At 41.4% G+C, this 20338-nt stretch overlaps 2 protein-coding genes across 2 annotated transcripts in view; one reads left to right on the top strand and one right to left on the bottom strand.

The window, feature by feature from the left end:
* The window catches only part of LOC307244345 (cyclin-Y-like protein 1), a gene marked incomplete at its 5' end in the record, with an annotated part of 33876 nt that extends 19933 nt beyond the window's left edge, over positions 1-13943 (top strand). Inside the window, 3 exon segments of the mRNA XM_080019495.1 lie at positions 3096-3262; positions 12397-12559; positions 13050-13943. Coding sequence (XP_079875621.1) covers positions 3096-3262; positions 12397-12559; positions 13050-13166 — 447 coding nt within the window. The 3' untranslated portion in view covers positions 13167-13943.
* A 1682-nt stretch (positions 13944-15625) lies between these two features.
* On the bottom strand, positions 15626-17236 carry fzd5 (frizzled class receptor 5; the record flags this gene model as incomplete). Its single annotated transcript, XM_080019494.1, has 1 exon — positions 15626-17236. One exon carries the CDS (start codon positions 17234-17236, stop codon positions 15626-15628), a length of 1611 nt encoding a protein of 536 aa, XP_079875620.1.
* Positions 17237-20338: the final 3102 nt, after the last annotated feature.

The following is a 20338-nucleotide window of genomic DNA, read 5'->3' as shown; positions in this document are numbered from 1 at the left end:
TGGCTTTTGTTTTAATAAATTGTTTGAGATGAGGAAATCACCATTGCATGCTTCTATTTAAATGCCCTGCTTTCATGATATAATATCACTGTAGCGTGAACTTTTTACATTTTCCATAAATTTCACCCGAAAGCCAAATATCCCTAACTTTTTGTGAGTAGTGTATATACATACATGTACTGTTGATCAATTGTTAGGTGTCGTCTTGGTCTCATGATGTCAAAATGTGAACAGCATGATGAAGAGGACTGTTTAAATACCAATTCTAATTGTACCAGGAAATGTATTGGTCGATTCATGGATCAAACACCTGTTGGGAATTTTGCCGTTCAGCTCCTTGTTAGAGAACAGCAAGTTGTGCAAAAAGTACTGAAACATTGAACAGTTGGACATGTGCATTCAAAAGTTTAGAGAAGGTCAAATTAAGTTCACCTGTCAAGGTTATAGAGCATTTTAGGTTCATCCTGAAATTTCACCCGAACGCCGAATATCCCTAACTTTTTGTGAGTAGCGTGTATATATACACACACATATACTGTATGTGTATATGTGTATGCATGTATGTATATACTGTGTGTGTGTGTGTGTGTGTGTGTGTGTGTGTGTGTGTGTGTGTGTGTGTGTGTGTGTGTGTGTGTGTGTGTGTGTGTGTGTGTGTGTGTGTGTGTGTGTGTGTGTGTGTTCAAGAGATTTGTGTGTATATACATTGTGTATATATGTGTGTGTGTGTATATGTATGCATGTGTATACCTGTATGTGAATCTATGTGTATGTATGTGTATATGTGTGTGCATACGTATGTGCATATGTGTGTGCATACATATGTGTATATGTATGTATGTATGTATATATGTATATATGTGTGTGTGTGTGTGTGTGTGTAGACACATGTATATGTGTGTGCATGTATATACTGTGTGTGTGTGTGTGTGTGTGTGTCTTTATCTATCTACAAATAATTTCCTCATAACGACGACCACTAGACAGCGGTGTAGAGCGGTTTCAATGCTGGCATGCTCAACACTATTGGATCACACAAGGTACACATCAAAGCACCATCCAGCCTCCATTCACTTCATAAATAGAAATATTTAACCAATAATTGCATTCTTTCAGACAGAGTGCAAACCTCAAGACACAGCATCTGCTGGCTGTTACTGCAGCCCAAACCTGCATCAGTCACTTCAGATGCGATGCTATGTGAAACAATGCATTTTCTGGCTTCAACTTCTGAAACAATAACCTATTTCAGTTAAATAGGTATATTTTCAGTTAACGGCCATGTTTAACTTTTTAGTGCATTATACAAGTTGTCTCCCCCACTCTAATCTCTAAACAGCCACAGTTACTTCCTCGCGTGGATAAATAGGGACATATATATGTTATATGCTAAATAATTGCTGGCGAACACGCACCTGTCAATTCGGAATGGTTTTGATTCTTTAAAATAAGTACGTGGGTAAGAACAAATCTGGCTGACATGCACGCGTCTTGTATCGGGTGGGAATTTTGTGCACATGTTTGCTGAACCTACTCATTGGGCCTCATTTCAGAGCGGTAAGTTCCTCAATTGTAAAGCGTTCAGTGAGGTTGTGCTGTGTAGGGGTGTAATGTTCATAAAATGTTGTGAGGATTTTCATACAAATAATTGCGATTAACAATAGTATTTTTTGTTCATTATATGCCCCTATCATAGTGTAAGCATTTGATCGTGTAATGATACACATCCACCTTATGGAGAAAAGCCATTTGTTAATATTGAACATATTGAACAACAAAGAAAAAGTGTTAAACTGTTTTGTTCTATATTCCTCAACTCAACTGATGGAATTTGCCAACTCTGCAGTCTATACCTTGCCTTATTTCTCACATTGGCCTCAAATTCCCCCTAAAATTGGATGGAAATATGACTGTAGACTCGATTTTACATAATGATTACCTCAAATAATTGTGACCAGGCGATTATGTAATTATTGTGACAGCTCTTGTTCTATGAATCAATATTTTAATCATGCCTGGGTTGAAAAATGGCAAACCATATACTTGAATGTTTTGAAAAAATCAAATGTTTTCATTTTTTTTCGGCGTTTATTTGTTTGCACTTTGCGATCCGGCCATGCCACCTTAATGGTTAAGTTATTCTCATTTTGTACTTGAGAGGTGATGTTTGTTTCCCTCACCAATGCTGTGTAGGAAAGCACATTTTTCTGCCTTATTACAGACAGTCAACTCTGTTAACAGTAGTAATGTACATTGTGATATTTTCTAAATCAAACCATTCATCCCTGGATTAAATTACTGTTTAATTACCCTATAAAATCTCGGTATCTATATCTATTATTTAATAATGTCAACTGCATTAGACACTTAGTAGTTCATTCATTTCAAATAAAATGGTTTTTTTACAACAATCTATCACTAGATGGCAGTAGACCCATAGAAATTATTCTAAGGAGTCGGCACAAATAAGACTTTGGTGTAAGAGATGGAGTGGGGACCAGAGATCCGTGACTCTGTAAAGCCTAGATTGTACCTCGCAACATCCTCACGTCTGACTGATGCAAACTGTACAGCTAATACACTGTCTAGAATTCTAAGGCACAGAGTGGCTTTTAACTGCTAGAGTCTGCAGGTACAACCAGTAAGTTGTCACTTTTTAATTCTAATGGACACTCAAGCTGGTAATGTACAAAATCCGAAGTGCAAAGATCGACGCTTCACTGGTGATGGGACACAAATCAGTAATTGCTATGTCTTGCCATTCCCCCTGAAGTGCACTGCTTGGCCTATCTGTTCCTTCTAGGCTTTGTAGTCATGTTGGGAACAATGAACGTATAAAGACTATGATGTTGTGCGAGAATTAAACAGCAGGAGAAAATGCTTGAATAACCAAACATAAAATGCCACAGCTTAAGAGAACCAATGTCACTGGAGTTCTCTCTTCATTTGGGGTTTGAGCCACAAATTGCATGTTGCCTTGTTTATTTGTAAACCTATGCCTGGCGTTGTGGTCTTTATGTATTTGATGTGTAAACCCCAAACACCCAGTCCAAACACCATCATTATCATCTAATGCTGTGCAACCCTCCATCCAGGTCTACCTGGAGCGCTTGCTGACATACGCAGAGGTAGACATCTGCCCAAACAACTGGAAGTGCATCATCCTTGGGGCCATCTTGCTGGCCTCCAAGGTCTGGGATGACCAGGCTGTCTGGAACATGGACTACTGCCAGATCCTGAAGGATATCACTGTGGAGGACACGTAGGTTTCGGGCCACACACACAAAAACACAATATAACCTTCAAATTGAATCAGGTGGGACATGTTCTAAGTTTAATGAATGTGTGATTGAGGTAAGCTAATGCAACAGTGCATTGCTTCTGCAATTAGTCCAGTGTGTTTCTGTGTGGGTGGGAGCGTGCATGCTCGCTCTGTCTCTGTATCTGTCTGTCCGTCCGTCCTGCATTGGTTCCACTCTTGTTTTCATCCAGTCCATTGAAGTGGCCTTTGTGAGTGCGGCCAGGGCAGGGCATAGATGTAGGGATGAAAAGCGGTGGGGGGGGGGGATCAGGGAGGAGTGGATCTCGAGTGCTCTCACTGCCTCTACATAATAGCCTAGGCTCTCGCCCACTCCATTAGTTACCCTGGGAGACCAGACAACACAACAAACATGCACACACCATCTTTCCTGACTAAAAAAGCATCCTTGATGCAATGGCCATAGCACCCCCGCCTCCCTCATGTCTATGAAAGTGATTGTGATGGAAAGATACAGAAGGAAATCTGGATGAAAGGGGATAGTCTGATACTCCCACTAGGTGGAGTTTTTTTGAAGGTTGTTACACTGATACGGATCGGCTTCATCTAAAGAAGTGATTAGCTGCTATTTGTCTGTAGAAGTTTTCAGTTGTGATGCTGCCCCCTCATCAACAGTTTGCCAAAGAAATATAAAATCTGGAACCACTATTTTACCAATTTGTCTAGAATTCACTGCTATAAAGACGTTTTAGAATGTATGCATATTCATAAAGATCAGTATTTCTGAGAGGTTTTTGATTTATAAATAAAAGTTTTTGTTATCAAATGTAACAAACTTGTAAACGTGGAGGAATGTCCCTAGATAGAAGCAAATTTCCCCAAAAAGGTCATAATCGACGGCAGATTTTTTAAAGTGTGAAAACGCATACATATTGTGTAAATTTTGCGCAATGGTTTATAATGGTTAACCTTGTCTACTGCCAGTGTCAATACAGAGACACTTATGCCAATTGACAGAGCAAATTGCAGTAAAGCAGTTTTGACCTCACATGGGAATATCTTTTTGGCAAAGGTACTCAATTTTGACTTATTTTGTATTTGAAACCCAAGCAATACTGAAAATGGCGAAATTAAGTACATTTGCCAAATATGTGTGTTCATTAGTGGGAGCAGGAGATTTATGGTGATTGATGGAGTTTTATGGCAGGCATCCCAAAGCTAGAGACAATATTAAAATTCTAAAATGGTGGGGGATAAATGAGGGACAATTTGCCCCTGGGAATGTGTCATCTTATATTGAATATGTTTGATTGTTATTTTTGATCAATTTTATTTATGGCCCTACATATTTGGTTATATCACCAATAGTCGGGTGACAATAAAGCAGTCCACCTTTAATTTGTAGTAGTCAAATTTGAAAGATTGCCATCAAATCATCTATTTCTCCACATGAAGAAGTTGATTTTACGTACAGTACATACAGTGGCTTCAGAAAGTAACAAACTTTTTGCACACTTTGTACATGTACGTGTAATTTTAAATGGATACAATTGCCATTTTTGCCCATCAATCTACACTCAACAACCCATAATGACAAAGTAAAAACATGCTTTCACAATTTTACATAAGTGTTCAGACCCTTTGCTGTGGTGGTCCAAATTGTATTCAGGTGCATCCTGATCCTATCTTTAATTATCCTTGAGGTGTCTAGAACTTGATTGGACTTCACCTGTGGCAAATTTAATTTATTGGACATAGTTTAGAAAGGCACACACCTGTGTATATGAGGTCCCACAATTCACAGCCATCAAGTCCAAGGAACTCTCTCTAGACCCCCGTGATAAAATTGTAGCAAGGCATAGATCAGGACATGAGTATAAAACCATTTCTAAAGCTTGTTGTTCCCAGGAGCACAGTGGCCTCAATTGTAAAATGGAAGAAGATTGGAACCACCAGGATTTTTCCAAGAGTTTGTCTGGCCAAACTGAGTAATTGGCCACGAACAGCCTTGGTCAGGGAGGTGACAAAGAACGCAATCATCACTCTGAGAGCTCCAGGAGAACCTGCCAGAAGGACGACTATCTAGCTAGACAGAGGCCAATCTTGAATAATAATAATTTGAATAGTTCTGATGAGACAAAAATTTAACTCTTTGGGCAGAACTCCAAGCACTATGTTTGGCGAACACCAGGCACTGCTCATCACCTGGCTAATACCATCCCAAACATGGTGGTGGCAACATCATATTATGAGGGTGCTTCTCGGTGGCAGGGGCACGGTGACTGGGCAGAATTGAGGGTATGATTTCTGAGGCCAAATAGAGAGAGGTGCTTCAGCACGCAATGATCCGAAGCATACAGCCAAGACAACGCTGGAGTGGCTTAACGACAAGTCTCTGACTGTCCTCAAGTAGCCCAGCCAAAGCCCAGACTTATACCCCATAGAACCGAGGTCACTAATAAGGGGACCGCGGTCTGGACCTAGACGCCATCCTATCTGGACCCTTACCGCTAAATTATTAAAATATTTGCTCCGTCAAAATATCATTGACCGAGTATTTCTATTTTAATCAGCACAGCTTTTTTTTTGCCTTTACGTCACTTTTACTACCAATTGCCTGCGTTGTAAATCGTCTCATGTGTAGCTTCTCAGCCAATCAAATCTTTGCATTCTGATAAACATTGTGACTCAAGTCAGTGAGTGAGACTTGAAAGGCACACACATGTGTGTGTGCCTTTCGCATACATGCACACACACAGGGGAGTGACGAGAGACAATAGTCTGAGAAATAACTGAGTCAGATAGGGGGGTGGGGATGCTGCACGCACTGTGATTTATTTATTATTATTTTCAATAAGGCAATTCAGTAGAATTAAATAGGCCTACATCTAAAATAAATTGATAAAATGGTCCGGAGCTATTTTTATTTTTTATCCTTATTTTTGTCTAAAAAAATTTATTGTTGCTATTTTAGAGATTTTTTATGAACTAACCCCATTTGTCCTTCATTACTTTTCATATACTTTTCACATGTTAATAAATAACTGACAGTTTGTGTGAATCGGGTATTATCTAGTGAAAACTTTTACAATCCCTACCTTTATCTGATTGGCTCAGTGACCATAATGTGACATTGACAAGTGCCGTGGCTGTTTGGCTCTTGACCAAAAGGGGAATCGCAAGGGAAAGGCAGCGAAGGCATTAGGTAGTCATTTCCACATAGCCTCCTTTATGGAGAAGTTCCGTATTGAGTGTGTTCACACATACATTCCACACGTTGTGTGCTACAATGAAGTACGATTTTACCCATTTAAAATAATAATAAAATAGGCAGAAAGTCAATATGTGGCAGTCAATGTTGATATTTTCATAAATAAAAAATAACCTTAAAACTAAAAAACTCCAATGCTTAAGCCTGGCGGGCATCTGCTCTACAATACTCTTGTAATACACTGGGGGGGAAACCCTGGTGTTAGACCCCTTCAGACCAGTACAAGAGAACAAGAAATCTGCCTGGCCATAAAGGAGATATTAACGAAAAGGGGAATAGACTTTATGGCAAATAACCGTATTGACCCGAATACAGTGGTACCTCGACTTACGACTGCATCTACTTACAACTAATCCAAGATACGAGTGGCGATAGTCGCAAAAATTTGGATCGACTTGCGACCGACGACCGTGGAAATTTGCAGTTGGCGCGTCGACAGCCAGTCAGCAGTCAGTCAGCAGGTGACCTACATCGTGTGTGCATGTAGTTCGTGGCTTATCGACATTTTTTTCATATTTACTGTGTTTGTGCTGTGTATTTTGTTTATTTTCACCCTTCATGATTTCATAATTCATATGGGGGAAAATTGCTTTGCCATACGACTGTTTTAACATACGGCCGTTCTCATAGAACGAATTCCAGTCGTAAGTCAAGGTACCACTGTATAAGACTTTTTTTCCTAGAAGTAAGTTTGAAAAAGTGACGTTGTCTTATATTCAGGGTCTAGACTTAAATAGTAGACTAAATATCAATATACAGTAGAAAAAATAAAACGTGTATTAGGAGTGTTTCAATCTGTTTCCGCACACATACCTTACTGTTGAGCAATGCCAACACACCGTCCTCGTCCAGTCCAGCACTCGCTCTCCATTGCTGTCGTAGTTCACTGGGAACCCAAAATTTTCCCACACTGTTGATTTAATAGAAGCTCACGGGTCTGCTAGCTCCCGTGTGTCAGACTCATTTGCACTCGCTATAGTGTGACTGACTCAGCCAGATGCGCAATCAGCTTGAGCTAAGCTTAGCATATTGCTTACTTGCTAACGGCTTCCAGATGGAACTTAACTCGCGCTTGTGAAGTTTGATTCCACAACTTAGGGTTTCTGGATGGAACTTGCCTTGTGATATCTGGTTTTGCATTACCTACTGGTAAAAATTTGGTAGTCCAGTGTTTGGCTTCATATCAAACCAGTTAGAAAATTTTTACCCTGGCCCCAACCCTAGCTTCAATAACCACAGATCCCTGCCATGGAAGGGTTGGCGGAAGGAGCTGTGGCAAGAATGAAGGAAGACAATCCTGACCGTCAACTCTTACCATTGCATAATTCATCCTTTGCTCCACCCTGTCAGATGAGTAAGCTGAGTTGACGAACACAATGATGAGTGATTAATTTTTTCAGGGCATCCTCTTACCATCAGCATGCTCAGGGAATTCCTCAGAGAAGTTGATGCAAATGCTGATCATCTGCTGCATAACAATGTAAGATGGCTCAGCAGTGGCAGGGTGTTGAGCGCTTTTGGTCTATCTGAAGCACAAGTTAGGAGCCAGAAGGCAAAGCCATTTTCTCTCTTTTTAGAAGATGAGAAAATGGCACTTCACACCTGCATGAACTGAATTTAAAGCTACGCGGCCAGGACATTTCAGTTTGTGACTTGGTGACAGCTGTCTGCTCCTTCCAGAGGAAACTTGGGGTGTTTAAGGAAGACCTGCAGGGAGACTGTGTGGATACTTCCCAACAGTGCAGGAACAGTTTCAGGGTAAAGAGATGTATCTTATTTTGTTGACTTTGTTGACAAACTGATTGTAAACTTCAGCAAATGTTTTGACAGGTTCAGCCTTGGACAGCAGCTCACCATGTCCAGGTCCATTCCTCATCACAGATGTCAGGGGGGTTCTCAAAGGAAGTCACGCAGCACTTCAAGTGGGCAAATGCTGGGCCTCTCCAGATGCAACTGGTCGATCTCCAAGCAGATGTGGCCCTGAAAGAGCACTTTGGAGGAATTGACCCTGCCACTTTCTGGCTGCAAATGGTCTTAGACAGCTTTCCCATGTCTGAGGAAAGTAGCCCTGTCCATCTTGACCATGTTTGGCTCCACATACAGCTTTGGGGTAGCTATGAACTATGAACATTACTACAACCAAAAATTGTTCCAGGTTTACCAATGAGCACCTACAGAACACATGCGTATGAGAATGGCCTTGACACCATTCCAGCCCAGATTTTAAATCCTGGCAGGACAAACTGGAGCTCCCTTCTCTCACTGAATAAGAGAAAGTGGCGGAGTGGCATAGAAAGAAAATTAGGTGTTAAAGCTGTTCAGTTGTTAACATGTGTTAGGATTGTTTATTATAAAATTGGTTGAGACTGTTAAGATGTGAAATGGAGTTCACAAAAAAGAAAGGGAAACTCAAGCTACCCTTATTTCATTTTTCTAGAATAGTACTTTTAAAGCAACACTATGTAACTTTTTTTTTTTTACCTTAAAATAACCGCTTCAGAATCAATTTGATGATACCTCTGGAAACTCTTTTATTCCCACCAATCCCCCTGAACACCTGTTCTTGCACTATGTAACTTTGGTGTTCAGGTACCAAACCTCGGGAAAAGTGTGTCACGCTTTAAGGCACTTCATCAATTGCTTGATGTTTGGCTCCGGTAATGACTGTTTTTTGCCTGGTTTGAAAAAAAAACAGGCTCCCACTCCCCAACAGCGCGGATGAGATGGCCAGTGGTGTTCGCGCAGGCCTAGCACATCTGGTACCTACACCGGTACAGGCGGGTGTAGGTACCAGATGTGGCTTGAGTGCTTGCTGAAGCGGCGAGGTCCACTCAAGGGCCGCTGTAACCTAGGTGTAAATTATATTTGCGTTTGTAACATACTGTTATTGAAATGTGACTGATAAGGTTCAAAAGAAAAGAACATTTGTTTATAATAAGAGTACTTATTATTTATAATCCATCCAGTTCAATGCAAAAACTGACAATAACTAATGTTGAAATGTTATGGAATTGTACTTTCTTTATTTGATTTGACAGTTGTTGACTACATACAGACTTGAATACAACTACTAGGCTACTTCAGTATAAATCTATGGCACTGAATCATAACACAAGAGACATTACAATGTTTCGGACCTTTGCTTTAGGAGGTTTTCTCTAACTGGACCTCTTTGAATTTTAATTGAATACCCCTGCCATAGAACATCTGTGGGGAGACCTGAAGATGGCAGTTCACAGACGCTTCCCATCCAATCTGACAGAGCTTGAGAGGAATTGCCAGGAAGAATGGGATAAACTTTCCAAATCCAGGTGTGCAACGCTTGTAGTAAGAAGGCTCAAAGCTTTTATTGCTGCCAAAGGGTCTGAATACTTATGTAGTAAATGAAGGATTTCCGTGTTTGATTTTTAACAAATTTACACAGATCTCTAAACATGTTTTCACTCTGTCATTACGAGTTATTGGGTGTAGATTGGTGGGCAAAAGGGAAGGGGTGTGAATACTTTCTGAAGCCAATGTAATCTCCTGCATGCTTCTCCCTGTTTCATTCACACATTTTCTTGGAAACGGGCTGCTTCCTTCTCTTAACGTCGCTTGCAGCGACATGAGAGATGTTGAAGATAAAGATATTACGTGCATGCTCTAGGTGGTCAAAGGATCAATCAGTGGAATGCAGAGTGGAACATGATAAATACAGAACATGACATTTCTTTCACATCCAAAAAGCAGGAATTACTGCTTACTGCAATTACTAAATTGTTTGCATGTTCAATTTATACTTGATTCCTTTCCCTGAAAATAAGTGATAGATATTTTTTTAAGAAACTGCTACAAAGTATACCAACTTGCAGATTCAATCACCCCCGTTTTTTTTAAATATTTATTTTACAATGAAATTGTTTCCATAGCACAAACTAAAATGTTGCAAATAAATGCATTGCGTCTATCCATTCGCAAGGACACACATTGAATTTATTTGTTTGCCAAGATATGTTCTGTCCCACTAATTATATAAATACGTTGCCACCTACTCTGTATTTGCAGAAAATACCCAGTAGTAACTATTCTCTTCGGAGGATGCAGCTCCATCGGGATATGTATGATAATTGCTTTATTTATTTATTATTTACGTGAATCTAATTGACAGGAAAAGCAGGCATTTTAGCAATTGACCTGCCAACCTGCACGCATTTTGTGTACCAACTATGCAATTCTTAGTCAAAATACGCAAGTAAGAAATGCCAGCCGAAACCACGCAAAAAAAGTGTGTGTGTGTGTGGTCATTTAATGACGGAAATAAATCAATCAATACCGCACAAAAATGTGACCATGATGTTAACATTTAAAACATGAGCTGCACTGATCAACCATGACCGGAATTGGTTGGTTTTCACCCGCCGATAAGTGTCAGATATATGATTCTGTGCTGGTCATACTTACACGCCCTAGTCATTCAGTAAAACAAGTCGTTCGATTTGATTCAGTTGGTTTAACGCATGGTGAGGGAAGGAGGACTTGCAGTAAACGAAAGTGAGAAGAGTCGGCGATTTATTTAATTTTTTTTTTTTGTAATAATTGCAATTTAATTTGCAAAGCACCATATAAATATAATATAAAGGTAAATTTGCACTTAAGGTGAAAGAGACTTTCATTTGAAGTTTAAACTGGACATTTCCATGTTAGTTATATGTTGTGTCCTACTAAAACTCAGGAAGTTACAGGTTTCATTATACTGAAACTTGGTAACAGTCCCAGATTATATTTTATTGGAACTCAGTGACTGTTTCATATTGTATTATTTTTCCATAATGAATAATGACCAGTAATTAACAGTGTCAAAATCAGTGTGAGCATGATCAGATCACGAGATGTATTTGTCCTCGACGTACAGCAGATCGGAAATCGGAATCAGCAGGTCAGACTTTGCAATTGGTGCATCTCTAGTTGCTAAACATGTTCGGTAACTTTACAAGATGATGCAGTTAAAAGGGTATATCCTAATGAGCTGAATTTGTATACTGTATACAGTTAGCCATAGTAGCTTGCTAACAATGTGATAAGCCTAGTTACGAGATGGCTACGGTGTTAATAACTGACGGAGTCATTTAGCTGCAGTAACTCAAACGCCACAGAGACTCCCTGTTACACTATTGTGGTACTCAAAATATTTTCCCAAGGTTGGCAGGTCTGAGACACTGAACAGGGACAATTTAATACCAGCCTGTCCTGACCAGGCTAGAAGGAAAGCATTGGTTGTCCTGGTAACCTAGCTGGAATATTTTTTAGATGACTCTCAGGAACCCTTTTAGCCAAGAGGATAACCAGGCTAGCGTAAATAAGCCTCTCTTTTGGCAGAAGCGAGATTTCAGGAATACTTGCGCAAATTACATAATTTGATGCTATATGCGCCAATGCTGCCTACTATTTAAGTTGAAATATCTGAAAAATGTGTTCTCTGCATTTGACCCATCCTAGTATTTTGCGTAGGAGCAGTGGGCTGCCACACAGCTGTGCCTGGGGACCAGCTCCAGATCTTGACTGATGCCTTGGTCAGGGGCATCGGCAGGAGTAACTCAACCCTAATGTACATCTCTTTTGGGGTGGGGGAAACTGAAGCACCCGGAGGAAACCCACGTGAACATGGGGAGGACATGCAGACTCCATCATGCCCAACATGTACAACCAGGCCTTGCGGTGCGTGGGCCGGGGTTTTCGTACTGATGTAGGCTGTGTTGCAGCGCTTAGTTCATCCGCATGTCTGCTCGCAGGACTTAGAATTCAAGGAGTTGAGGTCACTTTGTTAGAGATCTCAAACTTTTTTTTTGGAACAAAAATTCAACTGATTGTAAAACGATCTACTTTTCAGGAACGAGATGGAGCGCCACCTCCTGGAGCTGCTGCAGTTCAACATCAACGTCCCAACCAGTGTGTACGTAAAATCCTACTTTGATCTGCGACAGTTGGCTGACAATAACAGCCTCAGCCTCCCCCTGGAGCCACTCAACAACCAGCGAGCCCAGAAACTAGAGGTCAGCTACTCTACAATAGGGCTGCTACAGTCATCTCTCGATATTTTATAATTGTGATTTCTGTTCCGGATGCTTTTCTGGGTTGACTCAGTCTGCAGCTGGTTTAGCTATTAGTTGTTTTATGTACTTTTACTCCATACGTTTGCCATAATTATATTTAAAGTGTGTCTTCCTGTTATTGCGTTTTTGGTTAGGGCAGTAGTTTGGTCACTGTTAACATTGTTCCACTAAAAGAAAGTGTGGACTTGGGTAAAATTAACTTGAATTTTATCCTTCAATGCACCGGTAAACACAACATTTAATGTCTCGATATTATGATTGACAAAATATCCACATATGATTGTATAATGACACATCCACAATGATTGTTTCTCAATTATTTCTTGTGTGTCACTATTAGGGCTGAACGATTAATCATTCAAATAGACATCGCAATGTAATCGAACACAGTTTTCCAAAAAAAGGGTGATGTGTTTGTCTCTGTCCACAGGCCATCTCCAGACTATGTGAAGACAAGTACAAGGTTCTCGGTCGGGCTGCAATGAGGCGATCCTTCAGCGCCGACAACCTGATTGGCATAAGACACTCCAATGCTGTGCTGTCATAGTGAAGAAATGGTCACAAATGGCCACCAGCCAGGGTCTTGCACCTTCTAGTCAGGTTTCTGGGCTTGGATTGATCACCTGACACCCCCCCCCCACCCCCCCCCCCATCAGCGTGGGAACAACAGTTTGCATGATGGCTGTTATGGTTGCATAAATTTGTCATCAGAAAACACAAACCGCAACATGAAGTTGTTTTGGCCTCTAGAACACCAAAGGCAACATTCATTTATCAGCTGTTATTTTTACATGTTGGTCTTTTTGCTGGGTATGTGTATAGAATAACTGGCGTGTGATTGGCCTGAAATATATATATTTTTTTTCATTCAGGCATAAGTCAAATACACTTATGGTTGTTCCTTGTGGATGAAAGACTTCAGGGTAATGGTACATATGATGTAACTGTAAAACATGTTTACTGTTAGTAGGAGTTCAAGTGGTGTTGAATACTAATGACATTTAAATGATCCATTCTACAGGACGCACAGGGGATGTGCAAGCCTCTACATCTAGACAACTAGTTGAGCTATTATTAAGTATTGCCAACCTGACTCCTGAAAGCCACCATTGAGTTTCAGTTCAGGTCTGGGGAATGTTGTGTGGGACCTACCTTGTGGAGTCCACCCCCCGAAAATCTCTATGCTCGCCCGTTCAAACCTTGCCCTATCCAGTCCAGCTGTCCAGGAGATTTGAGCTCCCAAACACTGAACCTAAGAGCAGAAATACAAAGTGTGACTGAGACCACCCCCCCTCTCTCTGGTTCTGCCTCCTATGTAGGCTATTAGCTGTGAAATTTGTATTTAAATTGTAAAATAAATGCAGATGGAGTATTTTAAATAAACACTTATCATGTAACAAATCCTTGTTGTGGTCATTGTCAGAAGTTTCCAGGTTGAATCTAATTTGAGTGTGTGTGTGTGCATACTTGCATGTTTAAGAGCATATCACCTTGATTGATTGGAAACGAATTAGGCATATTATAGAAACAATCCCAGACTTGATGAAACTACTTATTAATATCTGTTAGATAGAAAAATCAGTGGAAATGTGTTTGCGCAAGACAACGCAATGCCCTCTCTTGTGGTGTTGAGGTATAAATCTAAACCCAGACATTCATATAAATATATAAACACGCACAGAGTGACCGACTGTTTCCCACAGCTTTAATGTTAAACCCAACCAAAGACATCATAAATATTTAGAAAAAAGACAAATTTCAGTCTTCAGCATGTATATACATAATATTAGCAGTCAAATCAATTCATCATATACACAAAATAAGGTTGAAAGTAACAAATATTCAGTCGGTTGTTTTCACATTGAATTACAATAATATACACATTAACATAGGCCTGCAGAACATACAATCACAGAAAAAGGAAACCATACAATGTGTTGTTCATTTAACGTGTGTACGCCCACATCACCTTTGATACCTACATTTGTAGTTAAGTATATTAATAATTGTGATAATATTAATCAAATTTGGAATCTCTGCTATAAAGGGGACGATTCATTCTGCGAACCTTCCAACGAGTGCAATCGAAACCTGGTAAATCAGGTTGTAGCTGTAAAGGATTTTTGTTTTGTTTTTTTATGTTAGAAATGAAGATTAAACTGTTGTCGGCCCTTATACAAAATGAAATGCATTATAACACGGTGAAATATATGTAACATATTCACATAATAGGTGATAAATTGAAAGTAGGTTTTTCCTCATTTGATTCTGGAAAACTTAAATTGACACAATATACAAAAAAACCCCACATGCTGTACAGATTTTAATACAACTGCATCGCAAGCAAACACAAATTAGAATTCAGTTTCCTAGCTTGTACGATGGCGCTGACCTGCGTGAATTAGAAACTACATGTGGTAGGCCCATACATCAAAGTCTACGGTTGCAATATACACAGAAATAAAAATAAACAAATACTGTGCAATTCCGCTTCTGTTATGTTCTGTCCTTTTCTGTCTTTTCGTTAAACGTAATTTCAGGACTTGGGCATTGATGAGGAACTTTTTTGAGAGATAATCGAGGTATATTCTTGAGAGGAAGTGATTCCTTTCACAAATCAGTTTAGGGCCGCAGGTTTTTTGCATCGGCATCGTCTGTAGACGTTGCGTTGGTAAGGCTTACAAGGTGTGTAGTTGCATTCTGCACCCTCCATTTATCTCGCAGCTGTCATTAAAGTTCCAATACAGGTTGTTTTGTCCGTTTGAGTCATATTCCTCGATATAGAAAAACATTTGCGTGCAATTGTTTGATATTTTCCCCAAAGCACATTTTTAGGTAGTGTGGCTTAGAGTAGGAATCCAGTTCTTTATACTGTATATAAGAACGGCACGGCACACCAACTTCTCTTGAGATGATTAACCGCATTGCTCAAGGTGGATTTCAGGGTTTTTTCTTGCTTTGGGACTGGTAGCAACTGTTCAGTCCCAGCACTATTTGCCGGTTGGTTTATATGTTGGGGGGAGGAGGGTGTTTGTGGTAAATGCCCTGTGCCATTAGTGTACTAGTGTTGCCTGTTAAGGCGGTGCTAGCCTCGCTGTACATGGAGGAAGGTGCGGCTGCCTTCTGCGGCCGACAATGTGTAAAAAGTCTCCTCCAGGACTCAAGCGTCTTTCCTGACCATATCCACACTCCAGAGGTGATGCCCACCACATGACACATGAAGTACTTCAGCATGAAGACGGCGTAGTCTGGTCCTCTGCCCAGCTGCTGGCGCTCTGACAGACAGGAGCAGGCCAAGGCTCGTTCCCAATCGGGCCGATAGTGCTGTTCATAAACCAGACACGCCACCACGATGGTTGCCGGGACTGTGTAGAGCACTGTGAAGAGACCGATGCGAATCATCAACCTCTCTAGCTTGTCTGTCTTAGTCCCACCTTGCTTGATGATACTCCTGATGCGGAAGAGAGAGACGAAGCCCGCGAGAAGGAAAAGCGAGCCGGTGAAAAGGTAAACCACGAGTGGCGCCAGCACAAATCCCCGGAGGTTTTCCAGGCTCTGGTTCCCCACGTAGCAGATCCCAGCCACAGGGTCCCCGTCCACAGAGCTGAGGGCCAAGACAGCAATGGTCTTTGCGCTAGGGATGAGCCAGGCAGCCAGGTGAAAATACTGAGAGTAGCTTGCGATGGCCTCACTGCCCCATTTCATCCCTGCCGCAAGGAACCAGGTGAACGATAACACCACCCACCAAATGGAACTGGCCATGCCAAAAAAGTAGACCAATAGGAAGATTAGTGTGCAGAGGGTGGGACCAGTGGTGTCGTAAAGGATGTGGAGATGGTCACCGCCGATGGTGCCACTTGAACCGCAGGCCACTCGCTCATGCCCTGCCAGCAGCCTGATGATGTAACCCAGAGATACAAACAGGTAGCAGGTGGCCTGGAATATAATGGGCCGCTCAGGGTACTTGAAGCGATCCATATCGATGAGGAATGTGGCCACAGTGGTCAAGGTGGACACAAAGCACAACACCGACCACAGCCCCAACCAGAAGGTGGTGAACACCCGCTCGTCTACTGAAAAGTAGGGCTGGTGGCATGGCTGTGCACAGTTCAACAGCGGACCAGTGTAGACCGGACTATACAGGGCATGGGACTCTCTCGTGACAGGAACCAGGGGATCTCGACAGCGACACTCCCTGTCGCACTGCAAGGGGTTCTCAGGCTTTATGCGGACTTTGGTTGTGGTCTTGGGCAAAGGGGGAGAGGGGGGCGTTGTGCTCTCACTGTTGTTCTGGTCCATGCACAGCGTCTCATCCCCCAGCTGGGGCAGCTGCTCACAGCCCATCCTCTCGGGCCATTCAAACCCATACTGGCTCATGAGAGGGGAGCAGCCTCTCTTAGCCCTTTCGCAAACTGAGCGGCACGGTGGGAGGGGCTTTTTATAATCCGGCAAGCAGATAGGGGTGTACATGCTGCAGAGGAAGAAGAGCAAATCCGGGGAGCAGCGGATTCGAACCAGCGGCCAAAACTGGTGCACCTCGAGGCCCACCTCTTCCTGGGTGTCGTGATTGAACTGGTTGGGCATGTAGGTGAAGTTGTATCCGATGCCTTTGCACATGGGCACATTGATTGGTTCGCACACGATGTCCTTCGAGGCACCGAGCGTCTGCCGAGGCGACAGACCCAGTACCAGGGCGACTAGCCACGGGGCAACCAGGGCGCTCTGCGGGGGCTTCCCGGTGGTCGCCATGGGAAATAAAATCAATCGACCGGAATATTTACTTTTGTGTGGGGAAATTGATACACGTGCAAATACAGATGATTAAAGAATGGCTTACTTCATGACAGCATCTGTATGGATTGTAAACAGCTGGTACAAACACGTACACGGTGGTTCTTGTTCCAAATCCCAGAGCATTCTGTTCCCAAGAGCGATGGCTTCTGTAACCACATCACCTCTAGCGAGGACCTTTGAGGAAAAAACAAGCCGCTTGTATTCCAGTGTCAAACATCCACCAGCTCCTTGGACTTAGCGAATTCAAAAAGTTAATTTCCTTTTCTCGCAGGTCAGTGGGGACGACCCACTAAAAGTGCGCATTTTTCTTACATTTTACACGAACAGATGCCTCCTCTGAAGGGTGATGACCAGACGAAAAAAAAAATAATCAAGTGAATTTCTTCTCGGACCCGTGCGTAAAAACTATCCAACCTAAACTTTTACGCACAGGTGTAGCTCCGATTAACAACCGTCCCACTTTCTGTATATCTTCGGCAATTCTGAGTTAAATGTTTCTTTTAACTTAATTACTGATTACGCAGAATCTTTTTAGAAAAATAACGGGGAAAAAATCTCCAGAAGGTAGACGGAGAAGCTGCCACACCGGAGCTCAAGACGAAAGTGAGGGTTTCACACACACACACACACACACACACACACACACACACACACACACACACACACACACACACACACACACACACACACGCACACACGCACACACACACACACACACACACACACACGCACACGCTTTACTGGACTAACAGAACGCCCACCTCGTCTGAGGAACCGCCCTCCACCTCCGTGGTGTTCCAGCGGGACGATTTGGAGGGCGCGGGTGATTACTAATATATATGTACAAATAATATCACATCCCGAAACCACGCGGTAGGTTAAAACGCAGTGTAGTGTAAGTTATTTTACTTAAAGGAATCCCCAGAACCCAGAATGATTTATATAATCTTCCTCAGAAAAGACAGTCGAAGAGATAGAGATGTATATTTCTCAAAGCCAGCGGAATAATCTGCGGGAAACCCGGGTGATATCCGTGGATTTCAATTTTGAATGTGCGATTGCGAGGCGTCTTCAATATACCCTTTAATTTACCACAATAGAAAAAAAACACAAAATTGTATCTCCCCTCTTCTCTCTGTTGCACTGAAATGTGCCTCTTTGAACAAAGATTTGCGGTATTGTCTCGGGTACAAAGGTCTTAAAGATGTGTGTGTGCGTCAGTGTTGGGCGATGAGGGTGTGTTTGCACAACCTATGGGGCTGTGTGCACATCAGCCGGGCCATGTGCTTTATGCCCTGTTGACTCCTGGATTATATTAGTTCTGCCTATATGTTACAATGATGGATTAGACAAATAGTACTGTAAGGCAAATAGTAAGAAGTGCAATTGTATAAGCTTTGTTGATATCTCTCTCTCACACACACACACACACACACACACACACACACACACAAGCCTAACCACTAACCACTTATGGTGATTTGCCACACTTGTTTGACTAAGACAAAGACTTGGCTCCAATGACTGCGGGGGGCACGACAGGGGCTTTATCAAATACACATCCCATAAGGATACATTTAGGTCAATTAAAGGAGATAGAGGTCGAAAAAGAAATGCCATATATGGCATTCAGTGCAACATAAAATCGGGATACGTTGGCCATTTTTAAACCCAGGTCTTCTCAAAACGTTCGTTCCCGTCATTGAGAACTGTGATCGAGAAACTTCTCACAGTGCTCCAATGCAGTCCACTGGGGAAAACGATTAAACCTTAAAAATAAACAATAAATCCATTTGACTTGGAAACTCACATTATAGCTAGATATTCATAATCTAATGACTGTTTGTTATACCTGGGTGGAAAATGGTGGCAAACCATGCATTCAATCAGGTTTTTCCCAGGGTTTCATGGCCTTGTTTCCACCCAAAGTACTCGTAGTTTTAGTCCCGGGAACCTTTTTTCAGGAACTAAAGGTTTCTTCAGCCCGTTGTTGTCTGCGTTTCCACCGCGGTCCAAAGACCCGTAACGATTATGCAAATTAGTTCGCTGACTTCTGAAAAAGCTGTTTTTTGTCATTTTTGTGCGCGACTATACAACAAACTGATCCTCTGCAGTCCAGTAGATGGTGGTAACACAGAAGACTTTAAACCATTTTCACCAACAAGAAGAATAAAATGGATAAAGAAAGATAACCAAAGTGAAAGTGGAATATCACTTTGGTTGTCTGTATTTATTAATTTTATTCTTCTGTCCTTGTATCATATATATGTGTGTGTGTGTGTGTGTGTGTGTGTGTATATTTTTTTTTGGTTTTATGTTTTTTATTCTCAAAATCTCAAAAAAATGGCGTATAAAATATGATACCAGCATTTTAACGAGGTCTGGGTTGAAAAATGGGGAACTTATCCTTTAACCATAATACATATCAATGGTTTTAGAGACCTATCATGTACTACTGTTAAAGTCAAGCTTTTCACAAGTTTAGAGTGAAAGTACAGCACACACTGGATATTATTAGTCCTCAGTTCACAGTATCAGCATCTCACAAAGTAGTATTTTTGACATAGTATTGATTACTGATATTTGTATGGAAGTATCAAAGCCATTGATTTTTTTTTAATTGAAATTTGAAAGGCCATGCACTTATTTGCTTCCATCTATTTGTGTCTTTCCAGTCAATTGTCTTAGACATTAGGTATTTCATCTGTGAAAATGATTAATCACATTTCTTTAAACAGTTAAGCTCCAACAGCCGGGTGGATATAAATACTTGCACTCGCAAGTACAATTTGAAGGTATTTTGCTCTGAGAGATTCCAATTTAGGGGACTTCATGGCTTTACTGGGCAATGTAAAAAACGGTCCACTTTTAAACCAACCCAACATTTAATTTCAAGATTATATCAAGAGTATTTTAGATCAGACC

Source organism: Zeus faber, assembly GCF_960531495.2.
Source record: "Zeus faber genome assembly, chromosome: 18".
NCBI lineage: Eukaryota > Metazoa > Chordata > Actinopteri > Zeiformes > Zeidae > Zeus > Zeus faber.
The sequence above is the reverse complement of the archived record's forward strand: the minus strand, read 5'-3'. Positions and strand labels throughout refer to the sequence as shown.